This window comes from Artemia sp. Qi Xiang Cuo, chromosome 2, assembly GCF_049724085.1.
Source record: "Artemia sp. Qi Xiang Cuo chromosome 2, ASM4972408v1, whole genome shotgun sequence".
Classification (NCBI taxonomy): Eukaryota; Metazoa; Arthropoda; class Branchiopoda; order Anostraca; family Artemiidae; genus Artemia; species Artemia sp. Qi Xiang Cuo.
The window spans coordinates 32555045-32579109 of NC_142795.1; the positions used below are offsets into that span (position 1 = coordinate 32555045).

Below are 24065 nucleotides of genomic sequence, written 5' to 3' on the forward strand. Positions count from 1 at the left end.
GGCCTATTGCTATATTATATTACTTGCTCTAAAAGACCGTGACCATCTGACTATCTTTTTTTTTTTTACCAAAACTTGAAACAAGGGAATATTAAAGGAAACTGGAGTTACTAGCCAATAATCATGTCAGACACTGACATTTTTATCCTGCTTGTAGCTGCTTATATATATTTATATTGACATAATGGGGTTACTAAGGCCAGTGTGCTAATCAAATAACTTCTTGGATCTGAGGTAGGGAACTAATACCCAGCTAAGAAACTTCATTTTGTTCTGTAAGGAGTGGACGAAGAGTCCCAGCTTACAGATAGCACCAATTTCTGGCGGCAAGGAAGGACTGTACAATCCTACTTGAAGTCCTTTCTATTCATTTATATTAACAGACTGGGTTTACTAAGGCAAGTTTGCTATATAAATTAACTTCTTGGATCTGAGATAGGATTACTAATATCTCAATCTTTTCACAGACAAGAGATAACATCCTGCTTGTAGCTGCTTATATTTATTTATATTGACATAATGAGTTTACTAAGGCCAGTGTGCTAATCAAATAACTTCTTGGATCTGAGGTAGGGAACTAATACCCAGCTAAGAAATTTCGTTTGTTCTGTAAGGAGTGGACGAAGAGTCCCAGCTTACAGATAGCACCAATTTCTGGCGGCAAGGAAGGACTGTACAATCCTACCTGAAGTCCTTTCTATTCATTTATATTAACAGACTGGGTTTACTAAGGCAAGTTTGCTATATAAATTAACTTCTTGGATCTGAGATAGGATTACTAATATCTCAGTCTTCTCACAGAAAAGAGATAACTCACACTCTTGACTGTAAGGAAAAAAGCAAATTTTTGTTTACAGACCTTATATACCATAGCTGCAAAGGGAAATAAAATTATTGCTTACAGCCTTAATTTACCTTAATAAAACAACGGCTCTAGATTATCTTTAGCACCACACAGACCTATCGTAATTTTATTTCAGGAAATATTTCAGCATTTTAAAATTATAATTACCAGCACTTTGATACACTTATTTTTTTGATGCATTATGTCCAACAAAAGAGACTGAAGTCAGACAGCCTTTTAGACTGAGTAATAAAGCTATAGACCCAAGGTCCAAATAGAACTGTTCATTAAAAGAGAATAAGTACTTGCAAATAAGCTGATACATTGCAAACACAAGGGCTAATTGAATACCAACTTATCACTCAATGACAAACGTCTCACAATAAAATTAATTAGCACAATTAACAATTCTATTGCTTTCTATTGCCATGCTGTGTATCCAGTAAAAATCACAATAACAAAATCATACCCAAACCTGTTTCTGCCAGCCTCAAGATACTTAAAGAGTAAAGTCCATAAAATTCATACAGTAAAGGCCATAAGGCTTCAATGTTTTATAATTTTTTCCCAAGGGCACCTCATATGGAAGGTGTCCTCGTATAAACTTCGGAGGGGGCTCATTCGATGGAAAATTGGAAGTTCTAGTGCCTTTTTCAAGAGTCAAATGTAATCAGAGGTCAACTAGCCCCCCTATTCCCTTTTTCCCCCAAATGCATCCAATAAAAGTTTTGAGATAGTCTTTTTGTTCGAAATAGTTCGAAGATCAGATAACAGAAGGTCCAGGGTCGACACTACTCCACATAACACCCTAGGGCCTGGAGGCAAGTGTTGTAGTTATGTCCTGGGGGTATATAAGGCTTTTCATGAAAGGGCTGGTTGTATAAACTCCGGAGTGGGCTCATTCGATTGGAAATTGAAAGTCATAGTTCCTAGTTCCTAATTGAAAGTTCATAGTTTTTAAGAGTCAAAAGGGACCAGAGGACAACTAGCCCCCTTCTGCCCTCTTTTCCCCAAATGCATCCAATCGATTTTTTTAGATAGCCATTTTGTTCAAAATAGACCAAAGATCATATAACAAAAAACGGGGGGTTGACACAAGCTCTAAGAGCTTGGGGCCACTGTTGCAATATATGCCCTAAGGGCATATAAGGTTTTTAAAATAGTTCAAAGATAAGATAGACCCGGCCCCCACCGCTGCTAAAAAAAAACATAACAATATTTAATCCGAAAATTTCGGAAGCTGATCCTTGGCCCTCCCTTTATTGCCCCCCCCCCCAAAAAAAAAAATCATTAATAAAATTTTATTCCAAAAATTATGGGAACTGACTCCTGGTCCTTCCTCCGTGGCCCGAACCCACCCCCTCCTAAAAACTTATTAACGATAATTTATTCCAAAAATCATAGGAGCTGACACCTGACCCTCCCTCCATGGCAAACCCCCCAAAAAACAACTTATTAACGATATTTTATTCAGAAAACCATGGGAACTTCCCCCTGGCCCTCTCTCCATGGTCCGACCCCCCCCCCCCTGGGAAGTGATCACTTGACCATCCTCCGTGGATCCCCAATCCCCAAAAAACAATTATTATCAATATTTTATTCCAAAAATCATGGGAACTCACTCCTGGCCCTCTCTCCGTGGCCCAGCACCCCCCCCCCCCAAAAAAAAAAACCCTTATTAACGATACTTTATTCCAAAAATCATGGGAACTGAGCCCTGGCCCTCCCTCCGTGGCCCGGAACGCCCCTCCCCCCAAAAAATAACTAATTAACGACATTTTATTCCCAAAGTCATGGAAACTGACCCCAAACCCGCCCACCATGTCCCAACCCCCGCTCCCCACAATATTACCCACCCTCTCCTTAACAATATTTTATTCCAAAAATCATCGAAGCTGGCCCTTGGCCTTCCCTCCAAGGCCCGACCCCCTCCCATAAACAACTTTTTAACGATATTTTATACCCCTGGTCCTCCTTCCACAGCCCAATCCCCACAAGAAAAATATTAGCTATGTTTCATTCCAAAATTTAAGGGAGCTGATCCCTGCCCCTCCAAGGCCAGATCCCCCTATTCCCAAAAAATTATTAATGATATTTTATTCCAAAACTTATGGGAGCTGATCCCTGGCCATCCAAGGCCCGACCCCAAAAAACTAATGACAATATTTTGTTCCAAAACTTATGGGAGCTGACCCCTGGCTCTCCATGGCCCAATACCCCACCCCCACCCCCCGAAAAAAAATATTTAAGATATCGTAATCCAAAAATAAATTACTCACTGGAATATTATCTGTATTTTAAATATTTAAATATCTGGATATAAAAAAAATATATTTTTGAATAGGGACTTAAGAAAAACTTGAAATTTTGACAATAAAAAACAAACAAAAACTTTCCGAAAAAGAAGTTTTTCAAAAAAAAGTAAAGGCCATATTAAGCTTAAGATCAGAAGAACTAAAAACCTATAATACCTCAAACTCAAAACGACCCAAAATTACTATTAAAGAATAAATAAAACCCAAAACAAACAGATATTAAATAAACAGTGATAACAATAAAAAACATGCAACATTCTTCTAATATAAATGAATAAATAAACCTAAAAACGAGTACAAATATTCAAATCAAGCTTAAAAAGAACAAAAACCACTAAAAAGAAGAGTTCGGGTACTGCCTCCTTCTCTAACTGTAAAAGTTTAAAGCCTACTGCATCATTGGCGCTTTAGGTTTGATGCAGTATGGCCCCATGGTCAGGCCATGGACGGAGGGCCAAGGGTCAGCTCCAATGATTTTTGGACTAAAATAGTGTTAATAAGTTTGTTTTTCGTTTAGGGATTTACGGTTGGGCCGTGGAGGGAGGGTTAGGGGTCAGCTTTCATGATTTTTGAATATAATATCGTTAATATTTTTTTGGGGGTGGGGGGGGAGGGAGGGAGTCAGTTCCCAAGATTTTTGCAATAAAATATTGTTAATAAGTTGTTGTTTTTTGGGGGGAGGGGGATGTCAGGCTCCGGAGGGAGGGCCAAGAGTCGGCTCCCATGACTTTTAGAATTAAATATTGCTAATACTTCTTTTTTGGGAGAGGGGGCCATGGATAGGGGGCCAGGGGTCAGCTACCATAATTTTTAGAATAAAATATCATTAATAGGTTTTTTGCCAGGGAGGTCAGGCCATGGAGGGAGTCATTTCCCAAGATTTTTGGAATAAAATACTGTTAATAAGTTGTTTGTTTTTGTTTTGTTTTTTTGGGGGGGGGGGGGGTCAGGCTCCGGAGGGAGGGCCAAGAGTCAGTTCCCGTGATTATTTGAATAAAATATTGTTAGTAAGTCTTTTATGGGATGGGGATAGAGGGCTAGGGGTCAGCTTCCGTGATTTTTTGAATAAAATATCATTGATAAGTTTTTTTGCGAGGAGGGTCAGGCCATGGAGGGAGAGCCAGGGGTCAACTCCCTGGGTTCTTGGAATAAAATATCATCACTTGTTTGTTGTTGTTTTTTTTTTGGGGGGGGGGAGGGTCAGGCCATGAGGGTAGGACCAGGGTCAGCTCTTATGATTTATCATTATTTTTTGGGGGGAGAGGGATTGGTCCATGGAGGGCCAGGGGTCAAATCCCATATATTTTGGAATAAAATACTGTTAATACTGTTTTTTTTTTGGGGGGGGGGGGCATGGAGGGAGGGCCAGGAGTCAGTTCCCATTGTTTTTGGAATAAAATATCATTATTTCTTTTCTTTTTTTTGGGAGGGGGGGGGGGTTGGTCCAAGGCAACTCCTATGATTTATCATTGGTTATTTTTTATTGGGGGGAGGTCAAACCATGGAGGGCTGGGGTCAGTCCCCATAATTTTTGCGATAAAATATTGTTAATAAGTTGTTTTTTTTCGGGCGGGGGGGGGAATGGAGGGAGGGCCAGGGGTCAGCTTCCTAAAATTTTGGATTAAAATATTGTCAATAATTTTTTTTAGTGGGGGTGGGGATTGGGCTGACCTGATCTTTGAACTATTTTAAAAACCTTCCCATAAAAACCTTATATACCCCTGGGGCATATCTTGCAACAGTGGCCCCGGGCTCTGAGGGGTTGTATCAACCCTGGAGTTTTTGCTATATGATCTTTCATCTATTTTGAACAAAATGGCTATCTCAAAATTTGATTGGATGCATTTGAGGAAAAGAGGGAAGGGGGCTAGTTGTAATCTGTTCCCTTTTGACTCTTAAAAAGGGAACTAGAACTTTCAATTTCCAATTGAATGAGCTCCCTCCAAAGTTTATACAACCAGTCCTTCCATGAAAAACCTTATATGCCCCCAAGGCATAACTTAAAACATATGCCTCTAGGCTCTAGGGCATTGTATTGACACCAGAGTTTTTTTATCTGATATTTGAACTATTTTGAACGAAATAGCTATCTCAAAATTTGAATTAGATGCATTTGAGGAAAAGGGAGTGCAGGAGGGGGCTAGTTGCCCTCTGATCACTTTTGAATCTTAAAAAGGGCACTAGAACTTCCAATTTCCAATCAAATGTACCCCCTCCAAACTTTATACAAGCACCTCTTCCATATGAAGTGCCTCTGGGGAAAAAAAGTAATAAAACATTGGAGCATCATGGCCTTACTATTGGCAATTCTATTGTGTCACCTTTGCTAAACTGATGGGTCTTAGTTTGTATCCTGTACAGGTAACAACCAAACATAAAACAAGAGGCAAATACTGGAAACATAACTGAAGAAGCTTGGCCAAACTGTGCATCTTCTCAGCAGCCAGTTTGGGTAGATGCTCAGTCACAAAACCTATGAGCAGCTATGATAGGATTGCTTATCAAGAGTAAAACTTACCTTTTCTAAGAAATCAGCTGTCCTACCTTCTATTAGTTTGCTAGATTGCTGAAAAAAAGCAGAAAACAAGAACAAGAAATAATGACTTTAGTAACAAATTCATGAAAATAGTGACAAAAGTTACACTTCCCCAAAATAGTGGCAAGTCCCCAAAAAAAGTGATATATCCCCAAAAAGCACAAAAAGTAATTTTAGTGACAGGGACCAATTCCTGAAATTGCAGCTCACGCAATGGGATGCAGCAGATGTCTCACAACCCTATCATCACTGACTGGCAAAAACTAGATTTACCTGAATTGCTAGCAAGCATGATTTAAGGTAAGATAAACATTCAGCATTTGATCATTTCTGAGGCAAACATACTCATACAATAAAAAGTAGCACAAATCTTTTTCCATGTTAAGTATAGATTGCTCCAATCAATTGTAACTGATTTTTGTATATAACAGCCAATGAAAACCATTTTCTTTAAAAGAAACCATTTTTCAGTGATGAAAACCAATTGCAATAAGCAATATTGAATACAGGGCATGTTTGGTAAATTTTCAGTGATTGGCCACTTCTAAAGGAAGCATGTTAAATAAATAAAGGCAATACGATGAGATTCCTTATCCTAAAGGGTAACTTCCAGCATGATTCAAACCTTTTTTGAAAAATGCATATCCAAGCATTTCTCACATTTCTCTTCTCAACATCTAACATGTTGAGGACAAAAATGGTTTCTCACTGGGTAAAAGAACCATTCACAAGTATCATAATTTTTTTATGCTTCTATGCTAATTAGCTTGCTCAAATACTGTAAAAGAGCACAATTGGTCCATTTTCTGCAATAATTCAAACCCATCAAGAAGTGGCTGGGGTGTTCAAATATTTGTCCAGTGATTTTGAACCAGTTCGAAAATAACCAGAAACGTCATAGTTGAGGGTTCAAAACTTTTTGAACCCCCATGTTTTATATCCCCAATGGTTCAAAAGTAATTTTATTTCCGTTATTTACTTTGATTATTCAGATAAAAATAGAAAAAGATACAAAATAGGTACAGATGAATCACAGTTCAAAACTTATGGCAAAAGCTAACATAGGCCAGTTCTAGGTCTTTAATATTTTTGAGGTGGAAAGGACTAGATAAGACTAGTTCAACACCTCTGTAAAACGCCATTTCTTTGGCGATGACAGCAATGTCGTCAATCTTAGGCCACCTGAGGACTTTTTCTTTAAAGTTCAACCACTTCATGAATTTAAGCTCGACTTGTGCTTCATCAGGGAAGCCTATCACTTGACAAATAAACCAACCCTTTTTGCCTTTCTTTCTGCTGAGCCAAACTGGATAGTACTTTTCCAGCTCAACTTTGACTGGCTCTGGGACCACCTTTCTTACTGGGATGGTGTCTGATTTCAAGTCACTAAGCAAAGTGTTTGATTGGACTAATTTAAGACTCAGCTTCTTTACTCCTAGCTGACATACTGCAATGCTTAGACAGCTGCTTCTGCTTTTTGTCCTTCTGGTCTTGAAAGTCTTTGTTTGTAAGATGTTGATGAAATACTTGCCTTTTCTTGATAGTATTCACAGGAGCCTTCTTATGAGTTAACAGCAGTCTAAGACATTCTGCAATCTGAGAAGCCAACTTTTGAGGAGTGTGCCATTGGGCTTTGGTGTGGTTTGATGAAGTGTTGCCATTGCCATTTCAGCACTGTCACCTTTGAAAATCTCGTCCACAGGGATTTCTGGCTCAGGAACTTGGAAGTTATCAACAAAGGTGAGAAGACTAGTGTCAAGGTCTTCTTCTTGACTGACTGGTGAGTTTAGGGGTTAGGTCACTGTTTCATTTGCACAAGTTTGGGAGACCAATGAAGTAGGCCTGGTTTATGTCTCAGTTTGCAAGGTAGACCAGGTTTCTGTCTAACAGCCTGGTAAGGTGGATGAGGTAGGTCCATCTTCTTTTTGACTAGGCGGGGAGGAACAATCAGTTGGACTAGCTGTGGTTTCCTGTAATTCTAAAGCCTTCTGCCCTGTCAGTTCAATCCAAATCTTGAAGAGGCTCTCATCTTCCAGCTTTGGTTTCAACTGCATACAGGCAATATTCCAAAAATCTTCAACTTTGTCATCTCCTATTGTGCTCTCCAAAGCTTGGACAAGTTGATCTGAGACAGGACTGCAATTTTTTTCCTGAATATTGTCAATGTTTACAACAAAAATAGTGTTGTCAGGTGACTCAACATGCACTGCAAGCTTCTCAAGATCAATCATGGCTATGTCCAATGGATATAGACTGCAAGCGCGGAATCTGCTTTTGATAGTCTCTTTGTTCATACTGTTTGGCACAAATTCTGCTATCACTGCTGCAAAACTTATTTTGGTCACTTCAAACCTTGGTTGGCAGTCTCTGACTCTAACTTCAGTCTTTTTTCCTCAAAAATTCTTTCCATCTTTCCTTCAGACTCCTAAAAACAGCAGGATCAAGAGGTTGCAGAATAAACATAGCATTTGGCAGCAGTATTACCAATTCAATTTGTTTTTCTTTGCATAATTCACTCAGTTTGATTGTAATATGAGAGGCATGCCTGCCAGGAAACATGAGTACAGGTCTCTGGATGTTGTTTTGATTCAGGTAAAGAACCAGAACATTTTTCATACTGTCACAAAAGTTTGGGTCCTGCATCCAACCAATCTCTGATGCAGAGGGATACAAGGAGCCTGGACAAGCATTTGCAACAGTTTTTGTGCACTTTTCTTGACTTGTACCTGTAAACAATACAAAGCTTTGCATAGTCGCCAGCAACATTGACCATAAACAGAACAGTAAGGTTCATTTTCTCTTTTCCACCTGTGTTCCATATAACTTGGTGGCTGCCCTGATTTGCAAGAACATTTTTTCCATGAGGAAGGAACAAAAAACTTGTCTCATCTGCATTCCATATTCTTTGGGGGTCCACAGCTGGATCCAGAAACTCTTCAAGTCCTTTTTCTTTCAAGTAGTTTTCATGGTTAAGATGCCAGTTTTCAATCTCTTTGCACATTACAGAAGAACACCCTCAATGAAAATTCTCAAGTTTTTGTTTGGAAATGCCAGGATGTCATTTCAGAAAGGAATAATACCAGTGCTTGATTGGTTTTCTAGTCTCTGATGAAGCCCTGTAGTTTGCTTTTTTGATCATAATTGTCACTGTGTTGAGCAGGTTAGCTTTTGATAATGGGAAACCAATTCTCTGGTTCCACAAAACAAACTGCTCCAGTTTTTTCTTCCTCAGCCTGGCTTAGATTAGAAGGTCCACAAAGTTTGCCCCTTGTTTGTTTCTTCTTGTTCTCTACTTTGAACCCCTCCTCCTTTTTCTTGACTATATGGTTCTGCAACATTGTTACAGGAATCAAGCACTTCTTTGCTATTAATTTCATCTTGGAGTCCCATGAAGTAATCTTCAACAGCTTGCTTAAAGATGGAATTTTTATAAGTTTTGTAGTCTCCTCATCCAGTTGCTGGTGTCTTTTTCATTCTCTTCTCCTTCACTTGTGGAGCTGTTCCATCTGTACGCTCTGCAAAACTTACATCTCTGTGTTCTGTGTAGTTTTCCCATTCAACAGCTGCAATGTTGAATTGCAACTCAGAATCTTCTTTGGGAGCAAGAACATATTTCCCTAGAACTGTTTTTTTTTCAGGCAAGTGCATATTTCTCAGGTGCCAAATTTTAGTGCTTTGTTTTTTGCCTTTTCTCAGGTTTCACTTCCTCTTCCCAGTCACTATCATCTTTTGATCCTTTAATGTTAGTAGGTGTTATAAACTTTGGCTGGAAAGTTTGGTTCCTTTTCATCTTCTGTAGCAGCCCCAGTGGCATCAACTCTCCCAAGTCTAGTTTGCCTGAAATAAAAGCAGATCAGAAACAACAGACAATAAAGTCAAAGTCAAATCCATTTTCAGTAACCTATAACACAAGTTTTCTTTTACATACAAAGTGGGTCAATCTTTTTTAGTCTTCACTGGGCTACATTCTTAACAACACTTATTTCTGCTGAGGATAGGAAAATTATGAAAAATGAGTTTTAGCACAAGGATAAGGAGAGAAAACAATGTAGTAAATTTAAAAAGAAATCCAAAATTTGAACCCTTCCTAAATTTTGAAACCTTCTGGAATACTGTTCTTTCAAGTAAAATCATTTGGTATTTATTTGAACATGTCAGCAATGATTTGAAAAGGCAATAAAAAGTTCAAATTCTGTCATTTCAAACTGTCCAAAACTTTTCAAACAGGGTCCACTTCTCTAGAAGAGAACTGATAACTGCTACTGGCCTGAAAATGTTAAATTCATCACTTTCTTCCATGAAAATTTTGATCTAAGCCTTCCACAGACTGCAAAAATTATGGATCTGAGAGCAAAAAAAAATTTAAACCTTAGCAGACCATCCAAACCTTTTCCAGAAAATCAAGATTTTCTGCAATTCTAGCACCTGTTATGTTACCATTCACCCTCCCTTACAGTGAGTGCCAACTGATCAGGCATACCCAAAAAGAAAATTTCAAAAAGACAACAAATGACTTAAATATCAGACTTTTTTTAAACTTACCTTTTTTCTTCAACATCACTCTGCTAAAGCACATTTTCAGACACATGGTTATAAATCTTTTCTTCTTTGAGGTTAACGTTTTCTTGTAGCTGGGGACCACAGAATAGGTGGGTGTGCATTACCAGACAGTCCTTGGTAGGACATGATGTATTTTTGATTTTTAATAGTGAGAAGTTAAAATTTTTGAACCTCTGTCCACTTCTCTAGGGTTTTAAAACATACCAGATGTTACTGTACTCTTTCTAAATATCATGGTTGCTTTTCTGACAATGCACACAACCTACCCTCTATCCCCTGGTGGTCTTAAAGACATAGCTCACATGATATATTAATCTAATGAAACATCATGCATTTCTTAAAACTGGTTTTCTCACATTCTTAAATCTTCAATTTTTAGTTTCTCTTGAGTTATTAAAATGGAATTGAGGATAAAAAAACTTTTGAAATGATAATTAAGGAAGGGAACATGATAAGTTAATAAATAAAATCTTACAGCATTCACTAGAGCTATGTCTGGAGCCACCAGAGGAGGGGGAGCAATAAAATATACACAGATAAGGAAGCTCATGGTAACCTACTAGGCCTACTTGTATTTACTTACCATGTTTCTTTTAGAAGTGTCCAAACACAAAAACATTAGGCTAGGATAAATATATAGGTGTTGACCACTCCTGAAGGAAATCACCATAAACAGATAAAAGTAGTAGCCTACAAGGTCTATTATATTCCTTATTTTATGTTATGCTGTTCCAAAAATCATGGTTGATTTTCTACAATGTACCCCCCCCCTCTTAGATGACCCTAGGTATAGCACAAATAATATGATTCCCATTACTTCAATTTTGTATAGACTAGGCTATTCCTAACTCAATAATATGATTTGGTAAATATTTACCTATAGCCTAGTAGATAAAATATTATTTGAAATGGTAAAAAAAAAAAACATTTGCAAAAAAGCAACCGCGATTTTTTGAAATAAAATAAAAGAAGGAATCTAATGGTAGGCCATGCCTATTCTACAACTTGTATTCTTTCAGGCCTAGGTTGTTTCCTAAATAAGTTGCCAACCACTATGCTAGGCTATATGTTTATCATAGTATTCCCTATTTTTAATTGTATCATGCAACTGAAAGAGATTTAAGCAACTTACCTTGATAATTATTTTACATAAATAAAGTTTCTCAAGTTCAGAAGTCTTCGCAATTTTTGTGGAGCAAAATCTTCTAGCTTACTAGTGTTCTTCTATTTCTTCCTGAAACAAATTGAAATTTAAACTGACATAAGGCATTTTCTCGCGCTTTGGAACATTAAGGGCTGGGCAGACATAGCTGATTTCAGGAACTGATTTCCAAATCAGCGCCGATTTTAAAGGAAATCGGCGTCGATTTGAGGTTGAAAAATTTTCAACAGATTTTCAAAATCAGCGCTGATTTTCATCATGATCATCGCCAAAAAATAGGGATACAAATAAATAGTCAGCCAGAGGTATCTGTGGTGAAAGACCCGACTACTGAGCTTGATAATTAAACTGAGAACTAAGCTAAAATTAATAAAGTAACAATTAATAGACTCCAGTTGACTATTTGTGTCCATGATTTTTTGTTTGGAAAATTTTGCCCAATAAATTTTTCTTTCAACCAAATTTTTCTTACCGCTTTCGTTTGTCCACTGATGCTGAAATCAGTTCCCGAAATCAGCTACGTGTGCCTAGCTCTTTAGACTGGAATGAGCGCTATGGACATTAGACCATAAACAGAAAGTATGACATAGTTCTGGCTTAACTTCTGCTATGTACATGCTTCTTTTATGTACATACTCCGTTGATCTTGGATTGAAAATCGAATGTCTTGCAGTAGGCGTCAAGACATGGCTAATTGTCAAAAAAAAAGCCAAGAAAGATAGCCCGAGTAATTGAGAGGCAAAATGTTTAAATGGGGCGGGTAAATGTTGGGAAAAAGTATGACTCTTGAATTGAAAATCAAGTATTTTGCACTAGAAATTAAGAGATGGCTAATCGTAGGTAGCGCAACAGCGCTGCCAAAGTAAAGAACGATGTTGGCATAATGTGTTTTTTTTTGGTTTTAGACCAGGGCACTTTGTATCGAAAGAGTTGTCGTAGAAACTTCGAAAAGGGCTCATTCGATTGGAAGTTGGAGTGGCGGGTGCCCTTTTTAATAGTCAAAAGTGATTGGAAGGCAACTAACACCCCTTCCACGCCCACAATTTCCCAAAACACATCTGATCAAAATTTTGAGGTAGCCATTTTGTTCAGCGTAATTGATTTCCAGACAGAAATTATGTTTTTGAGAAGGACACTCCCCCACAGCCCTCAAAGCGAGGGTTGTAAGTTATGCCCTGGGGGCATATAAGATTTTTGTAGAAAGCGTTGTCGTAGAAACTTCAAAAAAAAGCTCATTCGATTGGAAATTCAAAGGGCTAGTACCCTTTTCAATAGTCAAAAGTGATTGGAGGAAAACTAACCCCCCTCTCAGGCTCACATTTTCCCCAAACACATCCAATCAAAATTTTGAGATAACCATTTTGTTCAATTAGGTCTTTGAGGATGACAACCACCACCCCCCCCCCCCCACAGTCATTAGGACAAGGGTTATAAATTATGCACTGGGGGCATATAAGGTTTTCATTGAAAGTATTGTCGTAGAAACTTCAAAAAAGGCTCATTCAATTGGACGTTGAAAGGGCTAGTGCCCTTTTCAATAGTCAAAAGTGATTGGAAGGCAACTAACACTCCTTCCACGCCCACCATTTATCCAAAATCATCCAATCAAAATTTTGAGATAGGCATTTTGTTCAACCTAGTTGAAAATTCTGGATATTAGGTCTTTGAGGATGATAACCCCTCAGAGCCCTCAGGGCAAGGGTTATAAGTTATACCTCGGGGGCATATAAGGTTTTTATTGACAGCTTTGTTCTAGAAACTTGAAAAGGGGCACATTTGATTGGAAATTCAAAGGCCTAGTGCCCTTTTTGATAGTCGAAAGTGATTGGAGGGCAACTAATCCCCTCTCACGCCCACCTTTTGCCCAAACACATACAACCAATATTTTTAGATAGTCATTTTGTTCAACGTAGTTGAAAGTTTGGGAAATTAGGTCTTTAAGGATGACAACCCCCTTCTCCCAGAGCCTTCAGGGCAAGGGTTGTAAGTTATGCCCTGGGGGCATCAAGGGTTTTTATAGAAAGCGTTGTCGTAGAAACTTCAAAAAGGGCATACTCCATTGGAAATTGAAATGGCTATTGGCCTTTTTAATAGTCGAAAAAAATTGGTGGGCAACTACTCCCTTCTCGCGGCCACCATTTTCCCAAACACATAGAATCGAAATTCTGAGATAACCATTTTTTTCAACGTAGTTGAAAGTTCTGGAAATTATGTCTTTGAGGATGACAATCCTCCACAGCCCTCTGGGCAAGGGTTGTAAGCTATGCCCTGGAGGCATATGAGGTTTTTTTTTATAGAAAACGTTGTTGTAAAACTTCAAAAAGGGCTTATTCGATTGAAAATTGAAAGGGCTATTGCCCTTTTAACAGTTGAAAGTAATTGGAGGGCATCTAACCCCCCTCTCACGCCTTCCATTTCCCTAAACACATCCAATGAAAATTTTGAGATATTAATTTTGTTCAACGTAGTTAAAAGTTCTGGAAATTAGGTCTTTTTAGAATGACAACCCCCACAGAGCCCTCAAGGCAAGGGTTGTAAGTTATACCCTGGGGGCAAATAAGGTTTTTATAGAAAGTGTCGTCGTAAAAACTTCAAAAAGGGGTCATTTGATTGAAAATTGAAAGCGCTAGTGCCCTTTTTATAGTCGAAAGTAAATGGAGAGCGATTAACCCCCCTCTCATGCCCACCATTTCCCCAAACACATTTAATTAGAATTTCGAGATAGCTATTTTGTTCAACGTAGTTGAAAGTTCTAGAAATTATGATTTTGAGGATGACAAACCCCCAAACCCCTCAGAGCAAGGGTTATAAATTATGCCCTGGGGTCATATAAGGTTCTTATAGAAAGCATTATTGCAGTGACTTCAAAAAGGGCTCATTTGATTGGAAATTGAAAGGGCTAGTGCCCTTTCTAATAGCCGAAAGTGATCAGAGGGCAACTAGCCCCCCTCTCAAGCTCATTATTTCCCCAAAAACATCGAATAAAAATTTTTAGATAGCCATTTTGTTCAACGTAGATGGAAGTTCTGGAAATCAGGTCTTTGAGGATGACACTCCCCCAAGCCCTCAGGGCTAAGGTTTTAAGTTATGCCCTGGGGGCATATAAAGTTTTCCTTATAGAAAATGTTGTCGTAGAAACTTAAAAAAAAGCTCATTCAATTGGAAATTGAAAGTGCTAATGCCCTTTTTAATACGCTAGTCGAAACTGATTGGAGGGCAACTAACCTCCCTCTCACGCCCACCATTTCCCCAAACACATCCGGTCAGAAATTTGAGATAGCCATTTTTTTTCAAGGCAGTTGAAAGTTCTGGATATTATGTCTTTGAGGCTGAACCGCCCCCCCCCCCGCTTCTCAGGGCAATGGTTGTAAGTTATGCCCTGGGGGCATATAAGGTTCTTACAGAGTGTTGTAGTAGAAACTTCGAAACGTTCGAAGGGCCAGTAACGTTTTTAATAGTCAAAAGTCATTGGAGGAAAACTAACAGCCCTCCCTCACCCACAGTTTCCCCAAACACATCCAATAAAAATTTTGAGATAGCCATTTTGTTCAACGTAGTTGAAAAGTCCAGAAATTATGTCTTTGCGGATAACACTCCCGCATAGCCCCCAGCGCAAGGGTTGTAAGTTATGCCCTGGGGGCATATAAGGTTTTATAGAAAGCGTTGTTGTAGAAACTTCTAAAAGGGCTCATTCGATTGGAAATTGAAAGCGTTAGCGCCCTATTTAATAGTCGAAGGTGATTGGAGGGCAAATAACGCCCCTCTCAAGCCTACCATTTCTCAAACATCCAATCAAAATTTTGAGATAAACATTTTGTTCAACGTAGTTTAAAGTTCTGGAAATTAGTTTTTGCTAGCGTTGTCGTAGAAACTTCGAAAAGGACTCATTCAATTAGGAAATGAGAGGTCTAGTGCCCTTATTAATAGTCAAAAGCGATCGGAGGGCGAAAGCCCCTCCCTCCCATACCCATCATTTCTCCAAACACTTCCGATCAACATTTTGATATTGCAATTTTGTTGAACGTAGTTGAAGGATCCGAAATTATGTTTTTGAGTATGACGACACCCAACAGCCCTCAGGGCTAAGGCTGTAAGTTATGCTCTGGGGGGCATATAATGTGACATAGAAAGTGTTGTCGTAAAAACTTTAAAAAGGGCTCTTTCGATTCGAAATTGAAATTATCTATTGCCCTTTTTAATAGTCGAAAGTACTCAGCAGGAGAATCCCCCCCCCCAACGCCCATCATTTTCCCAAGCATTTCCAGTCAACATTTTATGTGGCCAATTTGTTCAACGTAGTTGAATGGTCTCAAAACAATGTATTTGAGGATGACAATCCTCCTCTTAGCCCACATGACAAGGGTCGGTCTCCCTCCACGCCTATCATTTCCCCAAACACTTCCATTCAAAATTTTGATATAGCCATTTTGTTAAACCTATCAGAAAGGTCGGGAAATTATGTCTTTGAGGATAAAAAATCCCCTCAGCCCTCAGGGCAAGGGTTGTAATTTGTATCCTAGGGACATATAGGGTTTTTATAGAAAGCATAGTCATTTAAACTTCAAAGGGGACTCATTGAATTGGTAATAAGACTATCTAGTGCTCTTTTTCAAAGTCAAAGTGATCAGAGGGCAGCTACCCTCTCACCCCTACACACACGTCATTATGACCCGAAATGCGTCTAATAGAAATTTTGAGATAGCCATTCTATTCAAAATAGTCTAAATATCATATAACAAGGCTTTTGGAGTTCAAACAAACCCCATAGATTAGGGGCAAGGGTTGTAAGTTATGCTTAGGGGTCATTAAAGGTTTTTATGGAAGGGACGGTTGTTTAACTTTAGACGCGGCTCAGTCTTTCTCCCTGAAAAAGACTATGTCAATATGAAACGAACAGGAATTAATCAAAAAAAACTTTTTGGACAAAATATGTTTTTCAAGTAAAAGTAAAGAACTCCATTAAACCAAAAATAAACAAAAATAGAATCAAATAATCTACCAAGCATACAACTACCACAAATCGGTATCAATAAATAAATGAAACCTAAACAAGCAGAAATTAAAATAAGTCAAACTCAAAACGAGCAGAAATTAATCTGAGTATGGTTCTAAACCCTATCCTTTTTAAAAGCCAGAATATAATTTGTTCTTGAGTGAAAAAAATTATTTTAGATGTTTTCACTAATAACTTTAAGAAAACAAAAATTAATTAAGATGTTAAGGAATGAATACCAGCATGTGTATATTAAACTGACGATGCACATTTTTTTCAGGAAATACATTTTATTTTTTTTCCGTGAAGTACAAATTATATTCTGGGTTTTAGAAAACATGAGGTTTAGAAATTTACTCAGATTAATTTCTGCTCGTTTTGAGTTTGACTTATTTTAATTTCTGTTTGTTTTGGGTTTCATTTATTTATTGATACTGATTTAAGTTAATTGTACTCTTTATAGATTATTTGATTCTATTTTTGTTCATTTTTGGTTTAATGGAGTTCTTTACTTTTTTTTGAAAAACTTATTTTGCTTAAATTTTTTTTTTTAATTAATTGTAGAAAACAGCCAAGACAGAAAGTCTGAGTAATTGAGAGGCAAAAATGTTTAAATAGCACGAGTAAATGGTGGGAATAAGTATAACTCTTTTATTGGACAAGTACTTGTGTGTTAGTTGAAGTTCAAGTATAAAAGACACGTAAATCTTTATTAATAATGAAGGAAACCCAAATAAGGAGAAATTACAATAAATAATCAAATTGAACTTAAAACGAACAGAAACTACAACATATAATAACAATTGTCAGTAATTGTATCTCTGTATTTCAGTTTAGTTAATATGATAATTTTCTTTTTTTTTGTTGCCGATGCTGTGACAATCAGCTCTAAGTGAGAATTTTTTTTCAGTAAAGTACAAGTGACGTTTTAATAGGTGGCGGTATCCTTTCCCGTTTGCTGGAGTTTCTGCGTGTTTTTAGTTTATTTTGATTATTTATTGTTATTTCTGTTTGTTTGGGGTTTCACTTATTTACTGATAGTGATTTATGTTAGTTTTACACATAAATTACTTTTTGACATTATTACCGCTCGTCTTAAGGGACAAAGTAGCTCATTAATTTTCTTTAAAAGCTTCTTTTGAGGAAGATGTTTTTTTAATTTATCAGAGGCAACGCTATAGCATTGCTTATAGTAAAGAGCCGTAAATCTTCAAAGAGTTGCTATTCTTTTTCCCAGAGGTACTTCATATGGAAGGGGTGATATGGCCCTTTTTAATACTCAAGTGTTCGGAGGACAACTAGTCTTCCTCCCCCCCCCCCTACAACCTCAATTTCCCCAAATGCATTCGATCAAAATTTTGAGATAGCTATTTTGATTAAAATAGTCCAAAGTACAAATAGCTATGCGTCCTGGGTTGACAAAATCCTAGTTTTGTATCGTTTTTTTGTCGTCTGGAGGTAAACTTCTCCGGAAAAAGAAGATACCGAAATATTGGCTCTTACTGCTGTATAATTTTGTACCGTTCATTTGGCAGTGCTAAAAAGAATTTCATTGATTCTATTCAATTCTTTTATTTCATTGTTTAGTTTGGATCAAGCTTTCAAATTGTGAAGTGCAAAAGTAAATGACTTCCTGGCAGCTATATACCAAGGTAAAAGTAGATCAGGATTAGTTTTGCCCTGCTTAGACTAGGCCTATGCTGTTTCTTAAGACAGCATTTTCTTAGTGCTAAAATTGGTTTAAAATTACAACAATGAATTCAAAAAGCAAGTGATGGCAGTGTATAAAAAAAAAACGGTAAAATTCTACTTTAGTTACTTTTGGCTATCTTGGAAAGGAGTTGGGTTAGGAAAATTAAACTTTCAGGGATGGATGTACATGCTAAGGTTTGTCCCGGGCAGGTCCTTTGAAGTCCCGACCTCCCCTCATCCCCCCTCTATATAATGGTAAATTACTGCACATTACTAGTTGTTTTTAACTCATATTTCATCCTATATTACTATCATAAATATAAATCACTGCTTACCTTACACAACTTCTGCTTTTAACCTTGTTCATTAAAATATATTCCAAAATCCTATTTAAATCCTAAGCCATTTAATTTTCAACCCATGCTGACTTCCTTTATGGTATATGAAACCTGGTTAGTTGTGATGTCACACTTGCCTTATCAGACACCCTGACCCTTAAGGTTAGCAGGCACATGCCAAACGACTCTGTTGATAAGACCATTTAAACTGTATTAATTAGGGAAAGGATTTCACAAGAGATATCAGTAAAAATAACCTAATCCTTTTTAGAGGACAAATTATGTCATAGGAAGATGTTTATGAAGCATTAATAGATAAAGTGCTAAAAACATCAGACTCGACTTCAGATGACACGTTATATCACGGAAAGTGGTTTTAAAAATCCCCCTTCCACCCAAACTCAAAATTTACCACATTTTAATTTATAAGATTTTTAATATATATAAATAACTCCGAGATATAGAGATACAATTTTAAGACTAGACTTAAGAGGACACGTTATATCAGGGGAAGAGGTTTTTAAAATCCCCCTTCCACCCTAACTCAAAATTTTCCAAAATTTTATTTTAAAATCTTTTTAAATATTTCTAAAGCACTAATAGATAGAGGGCTAAAAACATCAGAATAGACTTCAGAGGACACTTTATATCAAGGGAAGTTGTTTTTAAAATCCCCCGTCCTCCCAAACTCAAAATTTTCCAAAATTATAATTTTGAAGCTTTTTAAATATTTCTAAAGCTCTAAGAGATAGAGTGCTAAAAACATCAGAATCGACTTCAGAGGACACGTTATATCACGGGAAGAGGTTTTTAAAATCCCCCTTCCCCCCAAACTCAAAAATTACCAAAAATATAATTTATAAGCTTTTTTAAATATTTTTAAAGCACTAATAGATAGAGCGCTAAAATTTTCAGACTCGACTTCAGAGGACACGTTATATCACGGGAAGATGGTTTTAAAACCCCCCTTCCACCCAAACTCAAAATTTTCCAAAATTCTACTTTAGAAGCTTTTTTAAATATTTCTAAAGAGCTAAGACATAGAGTACTAAAAACATCAGAATCGACTTCAGAGGACACGTTATATCACGGGAAGAGGTTTTTAAAACCCCCCTTCTTCCCAAACTCAAAATTTTCTAAAATTCTACTTTAGGAGCTTTTTAAATATTTCTAAAGCGCTAAAACCTAGAGTGCGACGGGAAGAGGTATTGAAAATCCTCCTTCAAGGAGGATTTTCAAAGCACTCTACGGGAAGAGGTTTTGAAAATCCACCTTCCCCCCAAACTCAAAATTTTCCAAAATTCTACTTTAGAAGGTTTTTTAAATATTTCTAAAGCGCTAAGACATAGAGCGCTAGAAATATCGGAATCGACTTCAGAGGAAAAATTTTGTTATGGGAAGATGTTTTTGAAATCCCCCTTCCCCCAAACTCAAAAATTTCCAAAAATTTACTTTCAAAGCTTTTTTAAATAGTTCTAAAGCGCTAAGACATAGAGTGCTAAAAACATCAGAATCGACTTCAGAGGACACGTTATATCACGGGAAGTTGTATTTAAAATCCCCCTTCATCCCAAACTCAAAATTTTCCAAAATTCTTCTTTAGTAGATTTTTAAATATTTCTAAAGCGCTAAGACATAGAGTGCTAAAAACATCAGAATCGACTTCAGAGGACACGTTATATCACGGGAAGAGGTTTTTAAAATCACACTTCCCCCAATCTAAAAATTTTCTAAAATTATTCTTTAGGTGCTTTTTAAATATTTCTAAAGCACTAAGACATTGAGTGCTAAAAACATCAGAATCGACTTCAGAGGACACGTTATATCACGGGAAGAGGTTTTTAGAATCCCCCTTCCCCCCAAACTCAAAATTTTCTAAAATTTTACTTTAGAAGCTTTTTTAAATATTTCTAAAGCACTAGGGTGAATCGGGGAAAGTCCGACACCTTAACATGTTTTTTTTTGTTAAATTGACTTAAGATTTTTTTTTTTGTGATTCTCTCATATCATCTTCTATCAACCTTTTTTTTTTACAGCATTTTCCCATATTATTAAATTTCTGATTTTCCCATATACTGTGCTTGTAGCCCATCACCAGGTCTCAAAGTTGGTGCAGTCTGCTATGTTGGACTTATCCCAGCTTTGGGGGAAGTGCAACATATCCTACTAGCTTTTTTCAACAATATGTCAAAAATGATATGACTTCACCATCTTATAGGGCATCAAGGAATCACTATAAGTCCATAAGCAAACAATTTTTATGTCAAACTGACTGGCATCAAAAGGCCAGACCATACTTTTTTCTGCTGCTGTGGGGTAACTCCGACAGTGTCGGACTTACCCAACAGATAAACATTACAAGTATCATAGCCGAGGTGCACAAATCACTGAATGTAAATGATTGCTTGTATTTTAAAAAAGAAAAACATATCACACAAAATATGGTTTGACTCCAGATACAAAAAGTTACTCAGATATGTTGTAGCTCACGTGTATGGGCATAAAACAAAGATCTACTGACGCTTGCTAGTAACTGCCTTGTACGATACAATAACCTGACGGATTTGGGCTATTTCAAATGGTCCGGTTTTCCCACTAAGTTTACTAGTCCTGCTTAATGTATTTGTCATCTACAGTATCGAAATCGTCTTTCTTTGGCCAATTGAAAGAGTAGGTGGCAAGGCGCAAGCAGTGAAGAAACTTGAGCTTAAATTTTCCCTCGTCAGGAAAGTCTAGAACCCTTCCTATGTAACCTTGTTCGTCATTCCTTGCATTGTATCTAACTGCATAATACTTATTTAGCTTGGGAACAATCTTTTGCTTACTGGGTGTCTCCTTGTCATTGCTGTCACTTTCTTGAATAGTATCTTGAATACTCTGATAATCCTCATAAGAGCCAAGTTCAAGGCTGATGTCTGATTCGCTATCACCAATATCTCTATTGGCTTCCCTCTTAGGAAAATTTTTTTTTTCGATTTTATACCCTTCCCATCTGAACTTTTCTTCTTCACTTTTCCTTTTGCTTTCAGATTTTCTTCTCTCTTAAGCACCTCTAGATGTTCTTTTGATGTTATCACTTCTGCCTCTCTTGCAATTTTCTTCCGTTTTTCTATTCCTGAAACTGATGGTAGGTCGGGCCGCTTGATTGAGTGAAGAAGAATCTTTTCAAAAGTTTTTGATTGGTTGCCAAGCAACCTCTTTGGACTAAAGGTAACAGAAAAGGTAATTTTTCTAGTTCAGTGTTGACAGTGGTTGTGACTTTAGATGTGCCTGAATTTTTCTCTTGCTCCTTTTTCATTTGTGCATAGCGTCTCAACTTGGTAGGTTCAAACTTGGTTTGGTCAATTACGAATGGGTTTACTCTCATTGGAACACTCAGGTCAAAGATTCCAGTTGCTTTGAACGACTTTTTAATCAGGCTAGGAGTGAAATAGGTATCCCATACCTTTGATAAGAGATATACAAAATCCTTCTTTGACAGGATGTTGCCAGGATGCTCCCTCTGCCATTTCGAGAGATTCTGATCATAAGACACTTTCATTCCCTTGAAAACCACTTTATCGAGAGGTTGAAGCATGTGGAGGTAGCTTGAGAATTGTCACGTTAATTTCGTTTGCAAGTTTTGCAAGAGCAAGAGAAAGCTTTGCAAGTTTTGCAAGAGCATGTGTGCCATGTCCATCTAAGATGAGAAGTGCTTTTCCCTTTACATGAGGAAGAAACTGGAATTCAAACCAGTTCATAAAGAGATCAGACGTCATCCACCCTTTATTGGTAGATGAGTAAGATGCACCAGGGTAAGCTCCATCTACAGGTAACCATGAGGTCCCGGTATTCTTTGCAGAGAAAACTATTCAAGGTGTGAGTTTTTCTCCATTTGCACTGATACAAACCAAGGCAGTTGTATTTTCACATCCATTAGCACCTGTTCTATAAGTGGCTGGTGAGCCTTTGGCTCCAGCAACTTTCATACTTCTAGGATCCCTGCAGAAAGATATCTCATCCAAATTAAACCGGCATTGAGGCTTGTCAAGAATATCCATTGCCATGGCAGTTTCATACAAAAGCTCATAAAAACCATATATTATGAAGGGGTCAGATTGCTGCAAAAGTCTTTTGTTTTCTAACCTGTCTAGTTCATTTAGTGAAATTGTGTTTCGGCACTTGAACACCACACATCAGTCATGAACAGGTTGGTTGTCCTTAAATCTTGTTTGAACTTTTTCTTGATTAGATATTCTTGGACTTGGTCAAGCAATTAATGCTTGCTGAGACCTATGCCCCACTTTTCAAAGTATTCGGAGACCCTGAGCCATATCCTTTTCTATTTCAGCAGGAATTTCTTGACTCCTCCCTCCACCACAAACTATTTTTTTGACTTTTGTCTTCTTCATAAGATGGTCATGCAAGGTAGTGTGCGGTATTTGAAATACTTTTGGAGCCTGTAGCATAGACATTCTCTTTGAAGATATCTCTGCTAGCGAGTTTTGTAGCTGAGTTGCATCATATGTTCCTCCAACCCCGCGTTGTGTTTTCCGAACATAATTTCTAGGCATCTAGAAAAGACAAAGGAATTATGAATGAATGGATGAACTTATTCGAAGGGGAATTATGAATGAATTGATTAATGTATTCGAAAAACTGTCACAAGCAGGTGTGCAAAAAAATCCAAAACAGCCAGTAGCAGAATTTCAAAAGCTGCCAACACTTTAGCAGCAAAATCCGTGATTTGACAGGTTTTCTTTGAGCAAGAAGTATTTCTATAGGTAAAATTTTTAGAAAAGTAACAAATGTAACTAAGTATAGCTTGCGGTTAGAAATATCAATAGTTTTCTTAATCATATTTAATCATATTAAAGTACTGTCTCATATTTACTCTAATACTGCTAATGGTGTATAGTATTCAAAGTCTCAAGTATACAGTATATAGCTTACTGCTGGTAGTTTATGGATTGAGTTGTACACTCCAATGATATTGGTATTATAAAAATAATACACACCCAACTGCATTCTTAATATTCATTGATCACTGTCCTACAACTATAAAAAGGTCAGTATACTTTTACTAGCATAGGAAGAAAGGTCAGTAATTCAGTAATCTATGTCTGGTTTTGATGTGTAGTAAATAATTGAGACATAAACTTTTGAAAACAGTGAAAAAATTATTTCAAGTCAAGTGAAAGTAATAGTTACTATGGGTGGATTGTCGTCCATGATAATTCACTAGGTGTGGCAACCCTGAAAGAAAGAGGATTTTTAGGGAACCGATTTTGAGAATGTTTATGAGAAGACAGATTTTGGGGGGAATCCCCAAAAATTTGGGGATAGTGGAAGCACTGGTATTTTTGAAAAAAAATGCCAACAAATTTTACTAGGCCATGAAAACTGTCCAGTAGCATTGCTACTATGCTATCCCACTTTTTGCACGGCGGAGCACGACTTGTGTTTTGGCACCTTTTCTTTGAGCAAACATTATTTTATATGTAAAAAGGGTATTTTCAGACAAAATCTGCCAACAAATTTGATACATGCCAAGTAGCATTTCTACTTTGCTACACTTTTTGCACGGCAGGTCACAAGTAAAGGTTAAGACGAAAAAAAAATTACAGGGGAGAAAGATAAACGAAA

General features: G+C 37.3%; 2 protein-coding genes across 2 annotated transcripts in view; one reads left to right on the forward strand and one right to left on the reverse strand.

The window, feature by feature from the left end:
• TM9SF3 (transmembrane 9 superfamily protein member 3) overlaps positions 1-11521 on the reverse strand; it is a 696120-nt gene extending 684599 nt beyond the window's left edge. Inside the window, exon 1 of the mRNA XM_089100609.1 lies at positions 11388-11521. The gene's annotated coding sequence lies outside the window, so the exon portion shown is untranslated. The remainder of the gene's footprint in view (positions 1-11387) is intronic.
• A 6498-nt stretch (positions 11522-18019) lies between these two features.
• The window catches only part of LOC148955155 (uncharacterized), a 65200-nt gene continuing 59154 nt past the window's right edge, over positions 18020-24065 (forward strand). Inside the window, exon 1 of the mRNA XM_089106240.1 lies at positions 18020-18062. Coding sequence (XP_088962366.1) covers positions 18036-18062 — 27 coding nt within the window. The 5' untranslated portion in view covers positions 18020-18035. The remainder of the gene's footprint in view (positions 18063-24065) is intronic.